Source organism: Embiotoca jacksoni, unplaced genomic scaffold (genome assembly GCF_022577435.1).
Source record: "Embiotoca jacksoni isolate LCO1_2020_lvr unplaced genomic scaffold, fEmbJac1.0.p SCAF_6, whole genome shotgun sequence".
Classification (NCBI taxonomy): Eukaryota; Metazoa; Chordata; class Actinopteri; family Embiotocidae; genus Embiotoca; species Embiotoca jacksoni.
The window spans coordinates 10,573,735-10,593,562 of NW_027185414.1; the positions used below are offsets into that span (position 1 = coordinate 10,573,735).

At 40.5% G+C, this 19,828-nt stretch overlaps 1 protein-coding gene across 1 annotated transcript in view; it reads left to right on the forward strand.

The window, feature by feature from the left end:
* The window catches only part of ush2a (Usher syndrome 2A (autosomal recessive, mild)), a 201,609-nt gene extending 183,226 nt beyond the window's left edge, over positions 1 to 18,383 (forward strand). The window contains exons 74-93 of the mRNA XM_069174459.1: positions 896 to 977; positions 1,080 to 1,225; positions 1,631 to 1,972; positions 2,198 to 2,559; positions 2,698 to 3,067; positions 3,479 to 3,760; positions 3,850 to 4,019; positions 5,497 to 5,827; positions 10,457 to 10,663; positions 10,849 to 10,941; positions 11,293 to 11,438; positions 11,521 to 11,639; positions 11,990 to 12,088; positions 12,199 to 12,375; positions 13,187 to 13,270; positions 13,796 to 13,937; positions 14,097 to 14,181; positions 14,934 to 15,002; positions 16,096 to 16,296; positions 16,979 to 18,383. Coding sequence (XP_069030560.1) covers positions 896 to 977; positions 1,080 to 1,225; positions 1,631 to 1,972; positions 2,198 to 2,559; positions 2,698 to 3,067; positions 3,479 to 3,760; positions 3,850 to 4,019; positions 5,497 to 5,827; positions 10,457 to 10,663; positions 10,849 to 10,941; positions 11,293 to 11,438; positions 11,521 to 11,639; positions 11,990 to 12,088; positions 12,199 to 12,375; positions 13,187 to 13,270; positions 13,796 to 13,937; positions 14,097 to 14,181; positions 14,934 to 15,002; positions 16,096 to 16,296; positions 16,979 to 17,068 — 3,597 coding nt within the window. The 3' untranslated portion in view covers positions 17,069 to 18,383. The remainder of the gene's footprint in view (positions 1 to 895; positions 978 to 1,079; positions 1,226 to 1,630; positions 1,973 to 2,197; positions 2,560 to 2,697; positions 3,068 to 3,478; positions 3,761 to 3,849; positions 4,020 to 5,496; positions 5,828 to 10,456; positions 10,664 to 10,848; positions 10,942 to 11,292; positions 11,439 to 11,520; positions 11,640 to 11,989; positions 12,089 to 12,198; positions 12,376 to 13,186; positions 13,271 to 13,795; positions 13,938 to 14,096; positions 14,182 to 14,933; positions 15,003 to 16,095; positions 16,297 to 16,978) is intronic.
* Positions 18,384 to 19,828: the final 1,445 nt, after the last annotated feature.

The following is a 19,828-nucleotide window of genomic DNA, read 5'->3' on the forward strand; positions in this document are numbered from 1 at the left end:
ACAGAGAAATATCCCTCTCATTGCTGCTTCAAAGCTCACAGTCATAAACAAACACACAATCAAACAGGCACCGCTACATCCTAGAGCCTGGTGCTCCCAGACTACCATGTCATCGCACGCCAGGGCCTTTTGAAACAACAGTGTGTCTCTTATCAATTAGTAAATGGTGTTTCCACTGTATCACACACACACACACACACACACACACACACACACACACACGCACACGCACACACACACACACGCTGCCCCTGTGTCTGCCAGGGTGTTGGGCTGGGTCCCACTGCCTAAAGCTACTGGCAGACACCCTGTGTGTGTATTTGTGTGTGTGATATGAAAGGGTGCATGTGTGACATAAACACTCAATCTGGAAGCTTTGAATTCACCCATAAGGGACAGCCGTCTGCCTGCCAGTCTCTCTCTGCCTCTGCCACTTCTCTGGTGTCTACTTACTTTACCATGGCAGAGCCTGTATGTTGAAATGTTGATATCACAAATCCCATGTTATGTCATCTTAGCTTGCCATTGTTTCAGCGCTCCTTTTCACTCTCCGTTTTAATGAGTAACGCACTGGTTTATATTCTTACCGGATTTGTTTGTGTAACTAATTTCCTCTCTCTCTCTTCTCTTGCTTTGGCATTCAACACGCTTCTCTATTACCCTTTACACATCTGCAATTGTTCCCTTTGCCTTGTAACTCTTGCCCAATCATTCTTTTGTTTTAAACCCCACTTTGTCTCCCATTAATCCCCCTTCCGATGACAATCTTCCTGTCATCCTGCCATCCATTTTTCCTACTTTCTTCTACTTCCCCATCGTATTTCTTTTACTTCTCTGCTTTTGTGTTCATTTTATCTTTCTATATATCATACATTGGTCTTTCTGTGTCTCCCAGGGTTCTGTCCACGAGGCAACAGCCTATGGTCTTGAACCGTACAGTCAGTATAGTCTACGAGTGGACGCTGCGAATGGGGCAGGTAGGTTTAATGTGATAATCAGCTCATTTAAAACAGGGGTAAATAATAAAAGAAACAGCCACTGAACACCCTCATTGATCTCAATGCTTTGTAACCCTTTAGGCAGTGTGTCCAGTCCATGGGTGGACATTAGGACCCTGGAGGCTTCTCCGGCTGGCCTAGCTAACTTCACAGTGGAGCAGAGAGAGCAGGGCAGGGCGTTACTGCTCAGCTGGGATCAGCCACGTGCTCCAAATGGAGTGATCACGGTACATACAATACACACAACAAAATCACTGAACACACACCAGATAAAGGTTTGGTGCTCCTCAGCTAAAGTCCAAGACACAGATACCAATAATATGTATCGACACATATATGAAAGCCCACGAGGACAGTCATAAACTACCAACAAGTTTTCACATGCCTGTACATACTTCATATATACTCTGATCCAAACTACACACAGATACTGCAACTGAAGTCGCTACTGTCAAGTATACACACATAAACACATGCTTGATTTTTTTTTCTTTCCTTCTTTGATGTGTTCCCTCCTCTCACCTGCTCCCCATCTTTGTGTCTCCACTGTTCCCATCATGTCCTACTCTAACCCACCTTAAATACTTCATACTTTCCTTTACCCTTCCTTCTCTTCCTCTTCTCCTTGCCAGATGTATAACCTGTACAGTGAGGGGAACCTAGAGTTCAGCGGACTGTCACGGAGCTTTCTGTTTCGTCGTTTGGAGCCATGGACCATTTATACTCTGACTCTTGAAGCTTGTACCTCAGCAGGCTGCACACACACCCCTCTTCAGCACATCACCACAGCAGCAGCACCACCTGCTTCCCAGCCGCCACCCAGGACTCTTCTCATTGGCCCAGAGCACGTGTCGCTTACCTGGGGCCCTCCCTCCCAACCAAATGGACCAATTGGAGAGTATTTCATACTCGGGAGAAGCAGGGAGGAGGACGGGAGGGGAAGAATTAACGAAGAGGATATTGATATGGGGAAGGTGAATTTCACATTTGTCAATCTGACCATTAATAAGTTAGGCTGATAGAATATGCATGTGTTGCCAATATCTCTAAAGCCTTGTTTTATGTCTTGCTTCCTATTAATGATATTAATATATAGATATACAACGCACTTCACAGAGATCAATATGTCTCGGTTTTCAGCCGAAAATTATTATACTGCTGAAAGCATCAACTTTAATCATCCACATTGTCTGTAACAGGTGATCTTCAGAGAAACATCCCCACAACAAGCTGAAACCTTCTCCTATAAAGTGACTGGTTTGCGTCCCTGGACACAATACGAGTTCAGTGCCTGTACTCGTAACCCAGCTGGACACACCTGCAGCCCCTGGGTTGCTGTAACGACCAGGCAAGCCCCCCCTCGTGGCCTAGCCCCTCCAGCAGTGACTCATCTCCAAAGCCGGCCCAGTGAGGTGGTAGTGTCCTGGACTCCTCCTCTGGAGCCCAACGGAGTCCTTCAGTCTTACAGGATTCAGAGAAACAATGTCAGTTTTTCATTCAGTTTTGACCCGACTGTCCTCAGTTACACAGATGAAGACCTGCTGCCATTTTCAACATATAGGTAATGTTTGCTTTTACTGCAAAACATCATGTAGTTTCTGATTAGCTAACCTGATTGTTTCCAAATAACCACCACAAATACATTAATCATTTTTAAATAAAAAGACCAAACATCTTTCTGTTCTATTTTTTTCTACAGCTACGCAGTCATAGCCTGTACGTCTGAGGGATGCATCGCCAGCTCTCATACAAACATCACAACTCTAGAGGCTCCGCCTGCCACAGTGGAAGCACCCACAGTGGACACCATCACATCCAATAGTATAAACATCTCCTGGAGTAAACCCTTAATGCAGAACGGAGAAGTGACAGAATACGTGCTGAAACTAAACAACAAAGAGGTTTATCGAGGGAGAGACCTAAACACAGTGTTGTCAGATCTGCAGCCACATACATCATATCAACTGGTTCTGTTGGCGTGTACCAGTGGTGGGTGCACCACCAGCGTCACAATGTCCTCTGTAACGGAGGAGGCTCCTCCCACTGGCCTGCCTGCCCCAACTCTGAAGGTGCGACTTGTAATTAAAAGCTCTATTACTGGGTGTCCAATATCTACATCTATAGATTGAAATACAGAAGGAATTAAAGGAAACTTAGGTTGCTTTGCAGTTTTGAAAATGTTTATTGAACCTCTTGCACAAATTCTTCATTCACTTATTTTTTTTTGATTATCAGTGAAATGAGTAAACTATTATTTTAAAATATACGTTTTATATGAAAAAAAATGTCATTGTAACCTCGTGTTATTTTTGGTGGGGATTTGTTGACTTATTGTTTGTTTTTGTCATCGGTTAAGCTGTTCTCCCTCTTTACGTAGATCACTAACCTGTATTTCATACTGGCAATCATTTGACTAGTCACTGGATATTAAAAGCTTTTAGGAAATCTGCTTGAAGTGACCTTGAACTTTTCATTTGAAGGTTACTGGCCCAGAGTCAGTGGAGGTTAGCTGGAGACCACCAGAGCACCCTAATGGCATCATCACTGGGTATGAACTCCGCAGAGATGTTGAAGTTATCTATGTTGGCACGGAGACCCATTACCACGACTTCACACTTCTGCCAAGTGTGGAATACAGCTACGTTGTCAGGGCCAACAACAGCAGAGGCGCCGTGAGCAGCACGGTAGCCACAGCAAAGACTCACCCATCAGCTCCTTCTGGTGTGGGTCTCCCAACTCTGACACCTCTGGGAGCAAGCCAGGTGGGTCATTTATCTATTCAGTCTAAGAGCTAAGATCTTTAAAAGTTGTACTTAACAGTTTTTATGCTGAATGTTCTTTGTCTTACCAGGTGAGAGTAGAGTGGTGGACTCCAGCGCGTCCTAATGGGGACATTGTGAGTTACACTGTGTATCAAAGAGATCCAGTCCAACTCAGCATCCTCAGCACTGTGTTTACTCCAGAGGACAGTTCCTTCTCTGATAGACACACTACTCTGCGTGGGCTGGCTCCTTACCACAGGTCAGTCAAAGCAGAGCTCCACCACCATTCAGCTGTCATAGATTAACTGTATGGTTTGATATAAAGGTTGGCAAGTAGATACATATATAGCTTTTGTTGATCTTGTTTTATATTTTACAAGGCTTTTGTGTAAAAAAAAAAAAAGAAGGTTTTTTTAATTTCCTCATTATCATCTAAAATGATTTAGAGTTAAGTTTAGCAACTCAAATCCACATTTCACTGTGTATAAAGGAATATACACAGAGGAATAAAGGAATGAGCAACAAAGAAGGGAACAGAGTGCCATCTCTTGGTAACAAAACATACAAGTAGACTTTTTACAAATCACAACAAACCAGCAAATATTGTACTACATGTTAATACCAAAGCCAGACTGATTTTGTTCTCATTTTGATAAATTAATTACTTAAATTCTCTTAAAATTGTTAGAAACTATTAATCCTTAAAGAAAAAGAAACACAAACTATTTTGTCTTCTGCAGCTGGATTGTATTTTTTACTTGCACATAAAAAGATAAGATCCTTCACATTATCACTGTGCACAGTCAGGAGACGTTTAAGTACCTATGCAATATGACAAGGTGTGAATTTGGGAAATCTGTATGATAAATTAGGATTGATTGCCCCAGCTTTTTCAAAGCGAGAAAATTTTAGTTAGAGAAGGAAGGAGGTCTCTCTCTTTTCCAGACAAACATAACCAACCAATGTTCTGTGTGTGTGTGTGTGTGTGTGTGTGTGTGTGTGTGTGTGTGTGTGTGTGTGTGTGTGTGTGTGTGTGTGTGTGTGTGTGTGTGTGTGTGTGTGTGTGTGTCTTCGTGCGTCCAGCTTCATATGCATTAGCAGTTTTGTGTGTCCACATCTGTGTGTGCGTGTCAGTGTACCTGAACGAGTGGCTGTGCATGTGGTGATAAGATTCAGATAATAAAAGCTCATCAGCCTTATCATCTAAGATCACACACCTCCTCTCTGGTGACCTTCTGTCCATTCACATTCTGTTCACCTCCTCTTCTCCGTGTCTCCTCTCTGTCATCCTTCTCTCTTTCTCCAAAAGCCCAACAAGCTTTTTTAAAATGGTAACCTCATATGCGAGCTCCCTGTCGGTTCTGTTATTGCAGTCTGGTTGGGCTCAGTGGTCATTTAGCTGAGACAGACATCAATTTAGTTGAGAGACACAATTTCAAAAATGCTGTTCAAATATATGACTTTTGATTGTATGGCTGTTCTACTTGCTGAACAGTTAGGCTATTTGATTCTTCTCGGTTTAAAGATCAAAAGAAACCTGATGAGTCATCTGAAAGTGGTGTGAGAAACAATTCAAATCTGACACAGGATTTGGGAAATGTAGTACCTAGGTAGCTATACTCACAGTACAACCGTATCAGGGTCCGTAAATGTTAGACTTCTTTGAAAAAAGTATGCTAAAAATATTTTTCACCCACAATTTTCTCTACCAAATTTGTCTGAATATGTGTGTGCAGGTATGAGGTGAGAGTGGAGGCTTGCACAGCGCTGGGCTGCTCCTCCAGTGACTGGTCATCAATACTCACGCTGGAGGCTCCCCCTGCTGGACAGACGGCGCCACTGTTAGACCTCCAACCAGACACACACAGCAGCTTCCAGACCACCTTCCTCCTCACCTGGTCCCCTCCAGCTCAGCCAAATGGTAGAATCCTGCATTACGAGGTGTACCGCAGGCTGGAGCATACCACCGATACTCAGAGAAGTGATGCAGCAACAGTTGTCTACAGGAATGTCTCTACCACATGCAAAGATAACGGACTCCAGCCGTACACTGTATACCAGTACCAGGTAAAACACTGTGTGCATTTAGATGTGTGTGTTTAATAGATAACACTTAATTATAGCGACTGTTAACTATTTTTACATTTTTAGATTAATTCAATTTGATTAATAATTCATCATCTAGCTTTGAGAGTAGATGGAAACCAGTCCTTTGGTAGTCACTATAAACAGAAATAAATGTTATGATTGATCTTTGTTTTTAACAGTTTCCTATGTTTTTTGCCACAGAGCGAGACCAAGTGGGCATGTTTGGATCAACTGTCAAATTTCACAGGCAGAATTTATTTTGTAAAGCAAAGTTTCTCCAAAGTTTTTTGGAAAATTTCCACAAACTCTGAAATCAGATAACGGAATAAGTAGCAAAACTATAGCAATATAAAAGCTGTAAGATACCTTCCGACGGAAATATTCTCTGCTTTTTGTCCTGTGTATTTGACACAGGAATATAGTTAAATGTTTTATTGTGAACCTCATTTGCAGATGAGACTGATGTCGCTGACATATCAGAAGAAGCAGCCTGCGTTCACATTGAGATGTTTTCTAAAAGTCTCGTCACACCCAAATACACACAGAGACACTCAAGCCAAGTAATCAGACAGGTGTTAAATGGAGCGGTCCATATTCATGCTGTTGTGCTTGTGCATTGGCACACTAATTGACAGGTTAGCCCTTTAGAAGCAACAATAACATTAGCATTCCTGCCTGTCAGACATATGAGCTGAGGCCAGAGAACCGGTGTAATTGATTGAGTTTGCCTGATTGTGGTGCCGTCTTTATTTACGAGGGTCCTAATTTATGACATGAGGAGGGAGGGAGGGAGGAGCTTTGGGAGATGACGAGCGGGCAACAGAGCCATTAATCACTGGGCCCTCTGAGCACCCCACTTCCTGATTACCAGCCAGCCAATCGAATTAACTGTTAGCCTCCTTGGTAACAGAGCTTGTATTGGAAAGACCTTTTAATGGTGACCGCTACACGTCCCCTGAGGATTCGCCAGTGGGGGATTGGGGAACGTGGACAAGGTGGTGGTGTGTGTGTGTTGGTCATGAACACATGTACACAGTAGCACTCTGCGTGTTTGTGTGTGCTTGTAAACATGAGTGTGTGTGTGTGTGTGTGTGTGTGTGTGTGTCTCAGAAAGCGAAGAAACTGTATACATTTATAGATATTTCATTGAAAGTTGTTCTCCATGCCATTTATCTCCGTCTTCAAGCACTGAGTGATGTTTCCTCAGTGTGTATATCGATCTATCAGTCTGTCCACTTACCCACCTGCGTACCTGTTTGTCTTTCTGTCTCTGTGCCTGAATTCATTTTTTATTTCGCTGTTAATCTGTCTACCTTCCTATCTGGCCCTCATCCTTTCTCCCACTCTGTGTTTCAGGCGTACACAAGGACGAGTCAGTTCAGTTTAGCACACCACAGCACAGAGAGAGAAATCATATTAGGCTAATTACACTGGGTCATAAGCTCCTATTGACAGCTTTATGCTTGGTTTTAATTACTGCCCACTTTCACACAACTTAGCCCCTTCACCCCAAGTAGATGCACCCGCCAAGTAGCTGTGTTGGCCTATCAGAGCACTCCAATCCCGTCCGCATTGCAACTGTCCAATAAAAAGGCTCCAATACTATCTGGAAGTTTCCTGAAGTCGTTTGTTGCCATGGCGGCTCATTTGCTGCCATGGCAGCTAACAGGGTATATTTTTATTTTGTGTCTAATAAGCCAAATCATGGCCCAATAGGAGAAGAGAGGAGAGGAAGCAGTAAAAACTGTTTAGATGATATAAGGCCGTAGAAATGAGTCGTACCTTTTAGCACTGGATCAAGGGCAAGGTGATCTCGGCTGACTTTAGTTTTGAACTTTTTCTCTGTCCTGTCTCTGTGGCACAAACTTCTTAATCAAGCCCAAAATCTTGCGTCACGTTGAGGCTGTAACTGTGTTGCTATCGGGGGGAAAGAACATGCCTGTTGCTGGGTAGAGAAATTTTATTGCTGCAGTTTATAATTCTCTGTCATCGCAGAGACGAATTTAATTTAAACTGTTTAAAGCAACAAGTCGAAGTAGAGCCCCTGAGCTGGACTTTCATATGTATTGGAAAACTGTTTCTTTTAGCTGTGGTGTTGCACTTTTTTAGGCTTTTTAACTAGTCACTTTGCAGGCTCCCTCTGTTCCAATAATATGCTGCGGCTAATTTGATGACAATGACAGTAACAGATTGTTGATCACAGGTTAACAGTGTTATAGAAGAAGGTGTAATCGAGACATTGTTACCATAATTACTGTTGAACTAACTGCTCACGTACAGAAACAATGAAAACAATGCAACCTCTGCGTGTGCGCCATTCAATATATGTGAATGGTATTTACATTCATTCCTTTATTTATGAACCCGTCTTATTAATTGACATGAATATGATTTACACATGCTACTTTTATCTGATGGCGTGGCCACTGAACTGCACCTTTTGACTGTCCTTCCCTTGCAGGATTCAAATATATAGGACTGTCACTAATCATAATTAGCTGCTCCTTTAGATTGTGTCCAGTAAAATAATAGTGCAACCAGTTGATCCTGGCTCAACCTTTGCCTCAATTCTAGTAGCATACTAAATGTGTGTGAAACGTGTGCAAACATTCATACTGTACCAGGTAGAGTATGTTAACATGACCCTTTATGTATAGTAAGTCTATGTCCTATTACATTGTTTTGCCGGCAAACTACTTTCAATCTGAATACAGCTTTTTATTGAATCAGTTGTAATTTCACTCAGATTTTAAGTGGAAACACAGAAGGGCAGCAAAAATCTGTGCCATGTGTTGAAGGTGGAAAAGAGGATGAATAAATTGTTAGCAGGAAAGGTGCAGCATTTGCTTGTGTGCCGTCGGGATGGGACACAATAATGGTCAATCACATCAGCTCCTCTTATCCTCTGTAAAAGCAGCAGACAGTTTCATGGGGCAGTGGACGGGTCTCGTTTGGTTTCTTTGTGGAATAATTGAAGGGACAAAGTCACAATTCACTCATTGGTGATATTTGTCCTTTCTTTAGTTGAATTTGTTTTTCTCAAACACATTGAAATTTACTTCACATCAAAACTGATTTGAAGTCATGTAAATAGTGATGTCTGTGCAGTTAAATAAAAACTACAGTGACTTAGATTAGATTTGTTTTTTGACAAAATTGTAATTATACATGACAGGCTAATCACAAATGACAGATTTCATAGAAACTTTGTAAAAAAAAAAATGTTTGGATAAAAATAAACACTAAAGTATTGTGGCTTATTTCCATTGTGGTAACTTAAATTATAGGAAGTAGTTTTTGTATCCAACGAATTCATAAATTTAAAAAAGTTGCATGCACTTAGTTATCTGAATTTATCTACACTTTTACAATAAGTTGGCAGCTACAAATGCTGAGAGAAAGCAATCATCTATGTCATCATATATTGTTTCATGTTACAACCCCTTTAATAATATTGTTTACACAACACAAAATGTCATCCTCATTATTAGGAGGAAATTGTTTGCAGATTTTAGTTCAGTTGAAACATCCTGATGGAGGTCAGCATACATCCTGAGAACATCTACAACCTCATACTTTGACTGTGTGTACTTGAACTGTTGTGTTCACCTGAGGGGTGTATGCAACAGCCCTGCTAGATTGAATGCATCTTTACTGGACACTGTTCCTTTTTTTCCAAGGATCTGATGGCTCATGAAAAGCACAATTTTAATACAATCTTTGCAGAATTAAAGGTATTTCAATTTGAGCAGGTTTGGATTTGAGGCATGAAATTACAAAGCAGCTCCAAGTTCAACATTCACTGGTCTCTCTGCTTCCTGCTACTTCTTGCGTCTTGTCCACCCTTTATCCTGTCTTCCTCCTCCCAATCCCCACTCTCTCCATCCTCCATTCTTCTCTCCCTTCTCCCATCTCAGTCCATCTGTGCTGTCACTTAGATCAATCAGTCTGATTGATCACTGCCTAATTGACCATTATTGAGGTTAATTCAACTCTTAACACACTTGCAAGCGCACACATACATGCACAAATCTCGCAATCATAGCCACAAACAGCAAATCGCGCACACAGACACACACTTTCGACACTAAAGCTCAGACCCATCCATCTGCCTTCTGCACTACTTCTGACAGGCTACAGATGACTTACACATGCAAATCTCCACCCTGCCTGACCCTGCGCTGTGTACAGCCTCTAATTATACCCAACACAAGCACACAAATAAGATTACTTTGTGTGTGCGTGTGTGCGCGTGTGTGTGTGTGTGTGTGTGTGTGTGTGTGTGTGTGTGTGTGTGTGTGTGTGTGAGAATAACTCCTTGATGAAGGTGAAAAGTAATTGTCATGCATATATGTTAGTGTTGGGTTGCATGGTGAAAAGGTTTTGCTCTCACTGTTGATGTTAGTTTTGATGGATGATCCTGTGAATTGACTTATATCCTTCTGTTGGTCTGGTGGATACTGGATAATTAAGAGGAGCCCTCATCATTAAGAGTTCATAAAATGCATCTAAAATCCTAATGATGGGAGGAAAAAAGGTTACTGTCAGTTATACCTGCGAACTGAAATTTCATCCTGTTATAGACTAACATGTGGTTTTGTCTGACAGGTGTGGGCGGTGAATTCGGCTGGTCGTTCTTCCAGTCCATGGGTCAATGGGAGAACAGGACCAGCCCCACCGGAGGGTGTAGGCCTCCCTATTTTCCTGCATGTGTCAGCAACCTCAGCAGTAGTGGATATTCACCCTCCAGCCCGACCCAATGGGATTGTTAGTCTTTACAGAGTCTTCTCACTGGACCACAACAACCACACCATGGTAAAGAGCCAACTCTGCATTTATCAGTGCACTTAATAACTTGTACTGCATTTATTGGTTGGATTTCTGCACTGTTTTTTTTCTCTTCAGACGTCTTTTTTTACAACTACAACCCGTTTTCCATATTTCCCCTGACTGTTTAATTCTTAACAACTTTAACACATGACAATGTCCTCTTCCTGCAGCTCTCAGAGGGTACATCTCATCAGCAGACACTCCATAGTTTACATCCTTATACCCAGTACTGGATAGGGGTAGAGGCCTGCACCTGTTACCAGGTAATAACACTGAATGCCGGGATGGAGTATAATCTGTAGGAGTATATACATGAAAGTCAAATCTTATCTGGTTTTATTTGGAAACAGTGTCAATAGCTACACCTGTGTCTCCAAATTAGTACAGTAAACCTGTACACACAGCTTGGATGTATTTGTGATTAGCTTGACAAGAACATAATTTATTTACATTTGTATCAACAAACGTTATAACTGTAAAATACTTAATGGAGGTATTTGTTCCACCATTGAGTGTCATTTTAAGTAATTGCATTGCAGGGTGTGCCCAGGAAATGTAGTTGTATGCGATGAAATATTCCAAATCTTTAAGTCTCCACTTCGAACATTTGTCAGTGCTGTAGTCAGGGTCCGCTGAGTGAGCTCCACACCCTGGCTGCCCCTCCAGCCCACCTGCTGCCTCCCCGCCCTGTCACCCTGACCTCCCGCTCTGTTCAGCTAGAATGGGATGAACCTCTGGCATCTAATGGAGTCATTGAGAGGTGGGGAGAAATCTTGAAAAATGCACATTCCATTAGAATAGATTGTATACAGCATAATTTCACTTTCTTGCTCTGTGTCCAGCTGTGAACTACACCTCAGATTGCCCTGCCCCCAGCGACCACAACCTGTATCACTCCCCTGTGTTGAAGGACCAACAGAAATCTGTTTCTTTGGGAAAAAGCGGAGCTACAATGTTACAGGTGATTACTCAGATACATTTTTTTTTTTTAAATTAAAAACAAAATGAGCACTGAAATATCATTCAAAAAAGAAAGCACATTATAGTACAACATGTAATATTTTAAAGGTGTAAAAACAATTTTCTAAAGTTAAGGTTTTCCAGCAGTGAGTGACTGGTTAATAATTGAGAGAACAGGAAGTTGTTGAACCAGCTGTAGAGCTAGAAAGACTTAATGCACCCCTGAAAACCAGCAGGCTGGTGATAGTTTTGAAAATAATTGAAGCCTGTAAGCCTTTATCAAAGTAGAATAACAGCTTATAACTGTTTGTGTTTGCATTTTGTGTGACTAAACACAACTAAACTGTGTAGGTCTCGAACCGTACTCCAACTATGAGCTGAGAGCTGCCTGCTTCAACAACATGGGCAGCACTGCCTCCAACTGGACCACTGTTAGCACACTCAGCGAAGGTAACACATTTATTCAGTCCCTCAACCAACACAGCTCTGTAGTTATAAGAAGCATAAAAACCCATACAAAGTAGTTTAACTGTATTCCCGCTCACTCTCTCTCCTTTCAGCCCCCCAGTATGTGTCTCCCTTCTCGGTGGGCAGTAACCTCACTGTTATCTGGCTCGACTGGACGGGGTCCTTCTCCCTCAACGGGTACCTGAAGGAGTACAGTGTAACGGAGAGCCAGCTGCGGGTCTACACCGGCTTCTACAGCTATCTCAATGTTCCACGCACCTCACAGAAAAGTGAGAGCACACACACCCAACAAATATGTCATATATATGTGTAGTATGCAGTAGAAAAATGTAATACAGCAATTGCAATAGACAAATAAACACTTGAGCAAGCAGTATACTCCAAACAACAGCTAATTTGCTGTGATCTTATACAGCAATGCAAAAATTTGCTTTTATACAAAAAAAAAAAAAAAAAAAAAAATCATAATGACCCTAAAACCTCTGTGGGAAAACTTAAAACTTAAATGTTTTCCAGTACAACATATACCAGTCCTTCAGCATCAATGCATGGAAAGGATTAAATACTGTTTAAATTACTTAGCTTTGGCAGGCTGGTGCATAGGTCATTTAACAATTATGAGCAATGAGCCACTGATATCATTAACCTATGTTATATTTGAGTGTTTTTTACATTGAGTCGACAAATTTGATTCTTCAGTACATAAGGACTTATTAGTTTGGCGGTCAGGAGCTGAAGTAGCTCATGAAAGAACCAGGAGTGAGTATGACAGAATGAGCTGTAGTCATAAGTTGAGAGAGTTGGTGAGGAGAGAAGAGGTGAAGCATCACTAAATGACTGTAAAGAGCCTTTTCTTTCAAATCACAAGAAAAAAAAAAAAAAATTTTTACATTTTCTTTCCGTTTCTGTTTTTTCTGCTTTATGAATGTCTGAATTCATTTTGGCTAAAAAGTATCATGTAATCAGCCTTACAGTTCACAGCTCTCTGAAAGTCTGATTTAGTGTCATCTCTATATATCAATATTCATCCTTCATTTAACCTACAATCTTTTTTTGTCACTCTCCCTCTGCTCCTCTTAGCTCTGTCATTTCAGGTGACTTGTATCACAAAAAGCGGCAGCGCCAGCACTCCCACCATCAGATACAGCCCAGCCACTGGCCTCGGTAACATACGCACACACGCACGCACACACGCACGTTTGTTTCACTATCCCTGTGGGGATTCTCCATTGACTTAATGCGTTCCCCAACCTTTACTCTAACCTATAACCTAATTCTAACCTTAACCATAAAATCAAGTCTTAGCCCCCAAAATGCAGTCTTGACCCCAAGGGACCTCAATTTTGGTCCCCACTGTGACAAATGTCCCCACGGGTTTGTGTTTTTTCAATTTTTGGTTCACCATAGGATACAAAACATGTATGCACACACACACACACACACACACACACACACACACACACACACACACACACACACACATACACAGCTGCCTCTCGCATCCTCATTTCAATTTATTGTGACTTTCTTGGCAGGATGTTGCGATAAAAACAAAATGTTGACAAAGCTTTTCAGAATACGGCAAATTAAGAATAAATATAACAAATACACCAACAAAAAAAAAAGAATTAAATAAAATATGTATTTTAACTTGGAACTTTACTTTTACTTTTTTCTCTCTTCATGCAGGTCCTCTTGAACCAGAAGATAATGGTAAACAGGGTGTCAGCGTGTCAGCCACCCCTATTTACTCTGAGCTGTGGTTCATCCTGCTCTTATCCCTGCTGGGTCTATTCCTGCTAGCCATACTGCTGGGCTTAGTTTTACAAAGGTATTCTAATGCAATAAGCAGCTTTTTCTCCTCAAGTACTCTGCACTTGTTGATATCAAACTGCACTAATATGTACAACCTATCCTAACTTAGGCATTTATTTGCTAATTATAGTACTCCCTTAAAAAAAAGTGGGAATGCTTTTTTACTCCCTTTCAGAGCCTTGAGGAAGAATCCGTCAGCCAGAGAGCGCCCTCCGCTGGTCATGCTTCAGAAGACCAGAAAGGCAGGCGGTGAAACCATGGTGAGAGACAGAGAAAAGGAGCAGCACAGAAACAGGGAAGGTGGTTAAAAGGGAAGAGTGAGAGCTAGTGGATAAAAAGCTTACAGGATAAAAAAAAAAATTTAAAAAAAAAAGAGAAGAGTATGTGAGGTCAAATATAGGAGGAAACAAGACTATATTTGATAAACACTTTGTAAACCATTACATTGTTGCTCAGTAAAAAAACAACTTGGAACTCAGAATTTGTTTGACATTTTTACATGAATCAAAGTCACACTTTTTTTTAATCTATCCTAGATTTTGATTTTAGCATGAAATCCAAAAAACATCAAATATAATCTCTTCTTCTCTATTAAAAATGTTTAAAAAAAATAAGAACATGTAATCAAATATTGAAGTGCGCTCCAAGTAGATCATCATTGCTCTTTATCTTAAAATCATCCACATTTATCCGATGGTGTAGTTCATTTAGTAACTTTTTCCCATTCTTTCTCACTACTCTTAATTTTCTCCCACATACAAAATTTTTTGCCCTTTGTTTACAGTTCCCAATTTTTGCTCTGTTTCTGTGTCAGTCTTTCTTGTTTTATTTTTTTGGTATCTATCTCCTTCCTACACTACTCTTCTCTCTCTGTCTCTCTCAGAGGTCCTGTCCTGAGTTGTGCTCTAAACATCACCCCGGCTCTGTGCTCCTCCCTGATCGCCCCACAGTAAGATTATTTTCTCTATTTGCTGTCAGAAGCCTAAATGTTTATTCTACTGTCCCCCTGCAGTTTGACACTGTAGCAGACTGTGTTGAGATCAGCAACGTTATGCTTAAAAGCTACACTGTGTACACGGAGGTACGGGATTGTGAATTTTTGTGGGTTGCCTTTCTAAAGCATGCCTGCTTTGTTTATGTGTGCATGCTCTGTTTGCGTGTGCGTGCATACCTCACACTGGCACATAAACACAGTGGTTGGCTTGTTGTGGTGTGTGAAGGTAAGATATGTAGTACAGCTTGTTCGTTCTCAGATACAGTGTTTTGATTTCATACATGTAACAAATGAAATCATCCAATATATGCAAGTTTGTAGGAGCAAGAAGGAAGGTAGATCTGCCACTCAAAACGGCATCATACTTTATCCTAATGACTTTCTTTGTGTAATGTCTCAAGCAAAATTGCATCCGTGTGTATCTGCTGTGTTTATACTCTGGAACAAATGCTAAAAAGTAAATAAAAACATGGTTTTAGAGATTTTACTCAGATGCTCTCCATGTGATCCAAAGGACCGATCCCTCCCTGTTGAATGTTTAGATTATGACACTCACAACTAATGTAAGTCCCATCGCAAATAATTCAATAACAATATTTTTAGATGATGGTAAACACTTTTTTGTTTGCATTTCAAATATACATTTAGATTAGAGCCAACTGAATTTAATACAATCTATTAAACTCCACGAGGCCTCATATTACCTAAATTTGGTAGACAATAATAATGATTCTATCATAAAAATGTCACAAAGCTGCACAGATTAGATAAAGTGTTTAATATTGTTTTAAGAACTAGATTCCTGGCTGGAAATGCAATTAAAGGAGTATACAAGTGTTTTTTGCACATTTTATATCATATACCTTTGATTAGATGATACGTAATTATTCTAGAGTATAGCACAGTTTTTCCTTGCTGCCATTAATTTCCACTCATTTCAGTGCTTCATGAAAATCAATTAACAGTCAGGTGTTAGTCAAGTAGTGTGTCTATAAGAGCAAATATTATGTTTTTTTTCTTTCTTAAATTTATGTTGTGGTAACGCACTTCGCATTTAAAATGTTGAAAATGTGCAGCAATAATCTGAAGTATTTGATTTGTAATAAATGAGTTCAAACATGTGAAACACTCATACGGTTTTTTTTTTAAACCCCTCTCTGACTAAAAGTCTACTTCCCAGGGTCTGACGGACACAAAGATTTTCAGCACCAGCTCGCGGTTCAGCCCCATTTCTGTCCTGCGGGTTCCCAGCCAAACCGATCTCAGTCAGGCCTATTCCCAGCATTCCCTGCACCGCAGTGTCAGTCAGCTGATTGACAGGAAGTCACTGATGCTGGAGGAAGGAAGCTGGGACAACCCACTAGCACATGATTCTGGACTGGTAAGGACTGAAGTATTTTTTTTTATTTTAATCTATTTTGTTCATTAGAGGTACAGAGCAGTGATTACATTTTATATCAAGTACCGGGACCTCCACTGCACGGTGCTTCTAATATAAAGTCAGGTCTTTTTTAAGGATTTAACATATAACTTGTTATACATCATTGGCCACACAGTAAAGCGGAACACCTTGCCATGGGGTTGCTTTGGGTTTCTGGGTTTGGCTTGCTCATTTCACCTGTCGTTATATCATTAGAAAAGAGTCAAATTGTGGCTTAAAAAGCCCATTGACAACTACCAAGTCGAAAGTGTTAAAAACAGACAGAATGACTTGTGTACGGAAAATGACAAAGATCATATAAATTTGGAGCAGCACAGCTGATTGCCATGAAGCAAATATAGTAGAAGTAACAAATGTCTTTGTCTCGCCATAGAATATTTCATTGCTTTGCCACGAGCTCTTATATGTCATTCTGCGCGTGTTGTGTGATATGCACAACTAATCTGTGGAAAATCATCCCACGTATCAAATATTTTTCTAGTATGACAATTCAAAGTGTCAGCTGAGACAAAGTCTGAGACGAAACTGTTGTGGTCATGTTTCACTCTCTGTCCCTCTAACTGTTGCAGATCTTCTCATTTCCTTCAGACCTAAACGTGAGATGTCGTGTTTTTTCTTTCAGTATGTGGAGGAAGACGAATTTGTGGATGCCATCAAGGCCTTAAGTTCTGTGAAAAAGGAGCACGTCACGTTCACTGACACACATCTTTAAGACAAGATTCCCTTACCTGCCAGGTATCACAGCCACCACGCAGACCAGGTTTTAAACCAAGACGGTAAAACATTCACACATGTTATTTGACGTTAAGATATACTATTTAAAAACAAATTAACATAATCAAGTTCAGATTCAAAGTTCTAAAAGAAGTGACACCTGAGGAGAAGAGAATAAGAAAAGAGATTGTTGTACCAGAGCATTCTTATTTACCTACATTGAAACATGTGCTGTCTCTGTGTAGGACTCCTGGTCGAGCCTTACAGCCTTAACTTGTGTAGAGGCAGGGATCCAACATCCAGGAACGTAGTTCACATACGGACACAGTCAACTGTGATTATGTAGGCTGTGACATAAGAAGCTAAACTATATTGACTCCATAGCAAGTATCTTTACCTGCTCAGTTTAAGAGCCAGAACAGCCCTTAAAGGATTTCCTGCAAATGTTCTGGTTGTGTTATGATTCACCATCTCCGCTTGCCAACTAACTGTTAGTAGTTTAGTTCATTTGAAAAGGGCGGAGAGATCCACGGTAGCCGGTTTAATTCTCGCTGTCCGGAGTTAAACCAGTCTAGAAATCAGTTCATGTCAGTCACCTTTTCTGCTTTAACCAGTATTTGTGCCTAGTAAGCTTACACGTTACCAGCAGCAATTGCCCTTTAGTTGTAAGAAGACACATTGCCTTGATGTGAGCTTGATTAGAAAAAAATGCCAACTGTTTTTTAACGTGTTAAATGTGGCTGGGAATCCAAGATGTGCCGTCTGATTGTTGTGATTATGTGATGTAACTTAAAAGCCCAATTTGAGATTTTGTCTTTTCACATCAGTCATGGACGTACCGTTTACTACAATATCAATTTAGAAGAAACTGGTGATACTGGAATTAGGCTTTGTTTAGTTGCAGTACGGCTAAATGTCTAGGTTAGGTTTCAAAGTTCAGTGAACAGTGTTGTTTGTCTGTGGCTTACAGTAATGTTTTATTCTTCTGTCAAGAACACAATTAGTTTAGAAAAGAAAGAAAATCACAGCAGTCCTGTTTGATTTACTTTTTTTTTTTTTTTTTTTAGCAGAAATGAAACATTGATCAGATTTGGATTCCACAGAAACAGAATTTATCAGTGAAATGTTGACTTTCTGTCATGTTGATGGGTTTGGATGTTTTTGTGTACAATATTGAAGCCTACTTACTGTATTATTACAAAAACCTTTTCTTTTTTACACTGGCAGTATTATTTATGATTGTTGTATAAAAAAATTATATTATTTATAGATGATTCATTGATCATTGTTTTTTGGGGAATTATAAAAACTGTCAAAAAATATTTATTGTTCTTGTGTTCTCACATTTTCTTTACATTAAACATATTTGAAATATGAACACATCAAGTTGTAAACCCCTTGGTCCTCAGAGCAAACAGCTTTCAGCATGTTCCCTTTATTTGTATTTTACAGAACAAAAATGAATGCAGGTTTCTTGTGGAAAAAAAAGAAACTAAACCTTGTGTGTGTTTTTTTTTTTATTTTTTTTTTTTAAAGAGCCAAAGACAGCTTGTAGCAATTCAGTATTTTTTTACTCCATGATAAACTGAGATGTCAATATTTAAAAGCAGCAAATTAAAAGGTGGACAAATGTGCCACTTTGCTGTTCAAGCTATGAACAGCAAAATAATAACGTAAAAACATGATAATGAAAAAAAAAATAATATTTGTTGTTAATATTGTGCCTCAGTTTAAATATTCATTTAAACGGGTGGAAACACTATTATGAAAGAAAAGTACTTTGCACATACATTGTAATGATTTGTGTGTGTGTGTGTGTGTGTGTGTGTGTGTGTGTGTGTACACGAGTTTGGAACTTACTCCGTGTTGTTATGCACTTCAAAAATGTAGAGAAGCATTGTGAAAGGGCTTCAGTTGCTGTTTACTCGCAGCATTATTATAAGGTTGAATACTGCTGCATGTTACATCACAAATGAAGTTGCTCTATCTCAACGTGTGCCCTACAGGGACTCAGACTGGTCACGGTGGTCAAGCTGAAATGTCAATTTAGGGACTCTCTTTTCTGCTGAGTTAGTGCAACACAGATGTGCCACCAGCTGTACAAAGACTTAAGTTACCACACAGTCACAAACACCAGCGCAAACGCAGAGGGCCGCTCTCACAGAGTGTCTCCATCAAAACTATGCAGCAGTAATTTAGTTTTGCTCCTGCGTCCCTCAAGGGGACATCAGGGCAAGTTTGAAATTAACGAACTGGCAGTAACAACCGTGCCCTCGCTCAAGGACACCAATCTGACAAGGGCACTTCTAAAACATTCACAGCCACATTCACAGCTATTGTCAGCCACGGAGGGAGGGAGAGGTTGTGAAAAGAGAGCTTGTGGAGTGATTGTAAGGGACAGTATGGCCCTGAGCTACACACACACACACACACACACACACACACACACACACACACACACACACACACACACACACACACACACACACACACACACACACACACACACACACACACACGCGCGCGCAGGATTTTATTAAACTCATAAATCACAATGACGACAGACGCCGTCTCAGAGAGGAGACTGTCTGAACGGGAAGGTTAGTGAAGTAAAAGCGCTGGGGAGACGCACACACACACACACACACACCTTGGTGACGCTCAAACAAAACAAGAATCGTGCACTTTGTCAAGATATCCGTGCAAACCACCTGCTTCAGCTTGTTCTTCTTCTCTCCAAGTCTAGTTTTAAAGATAA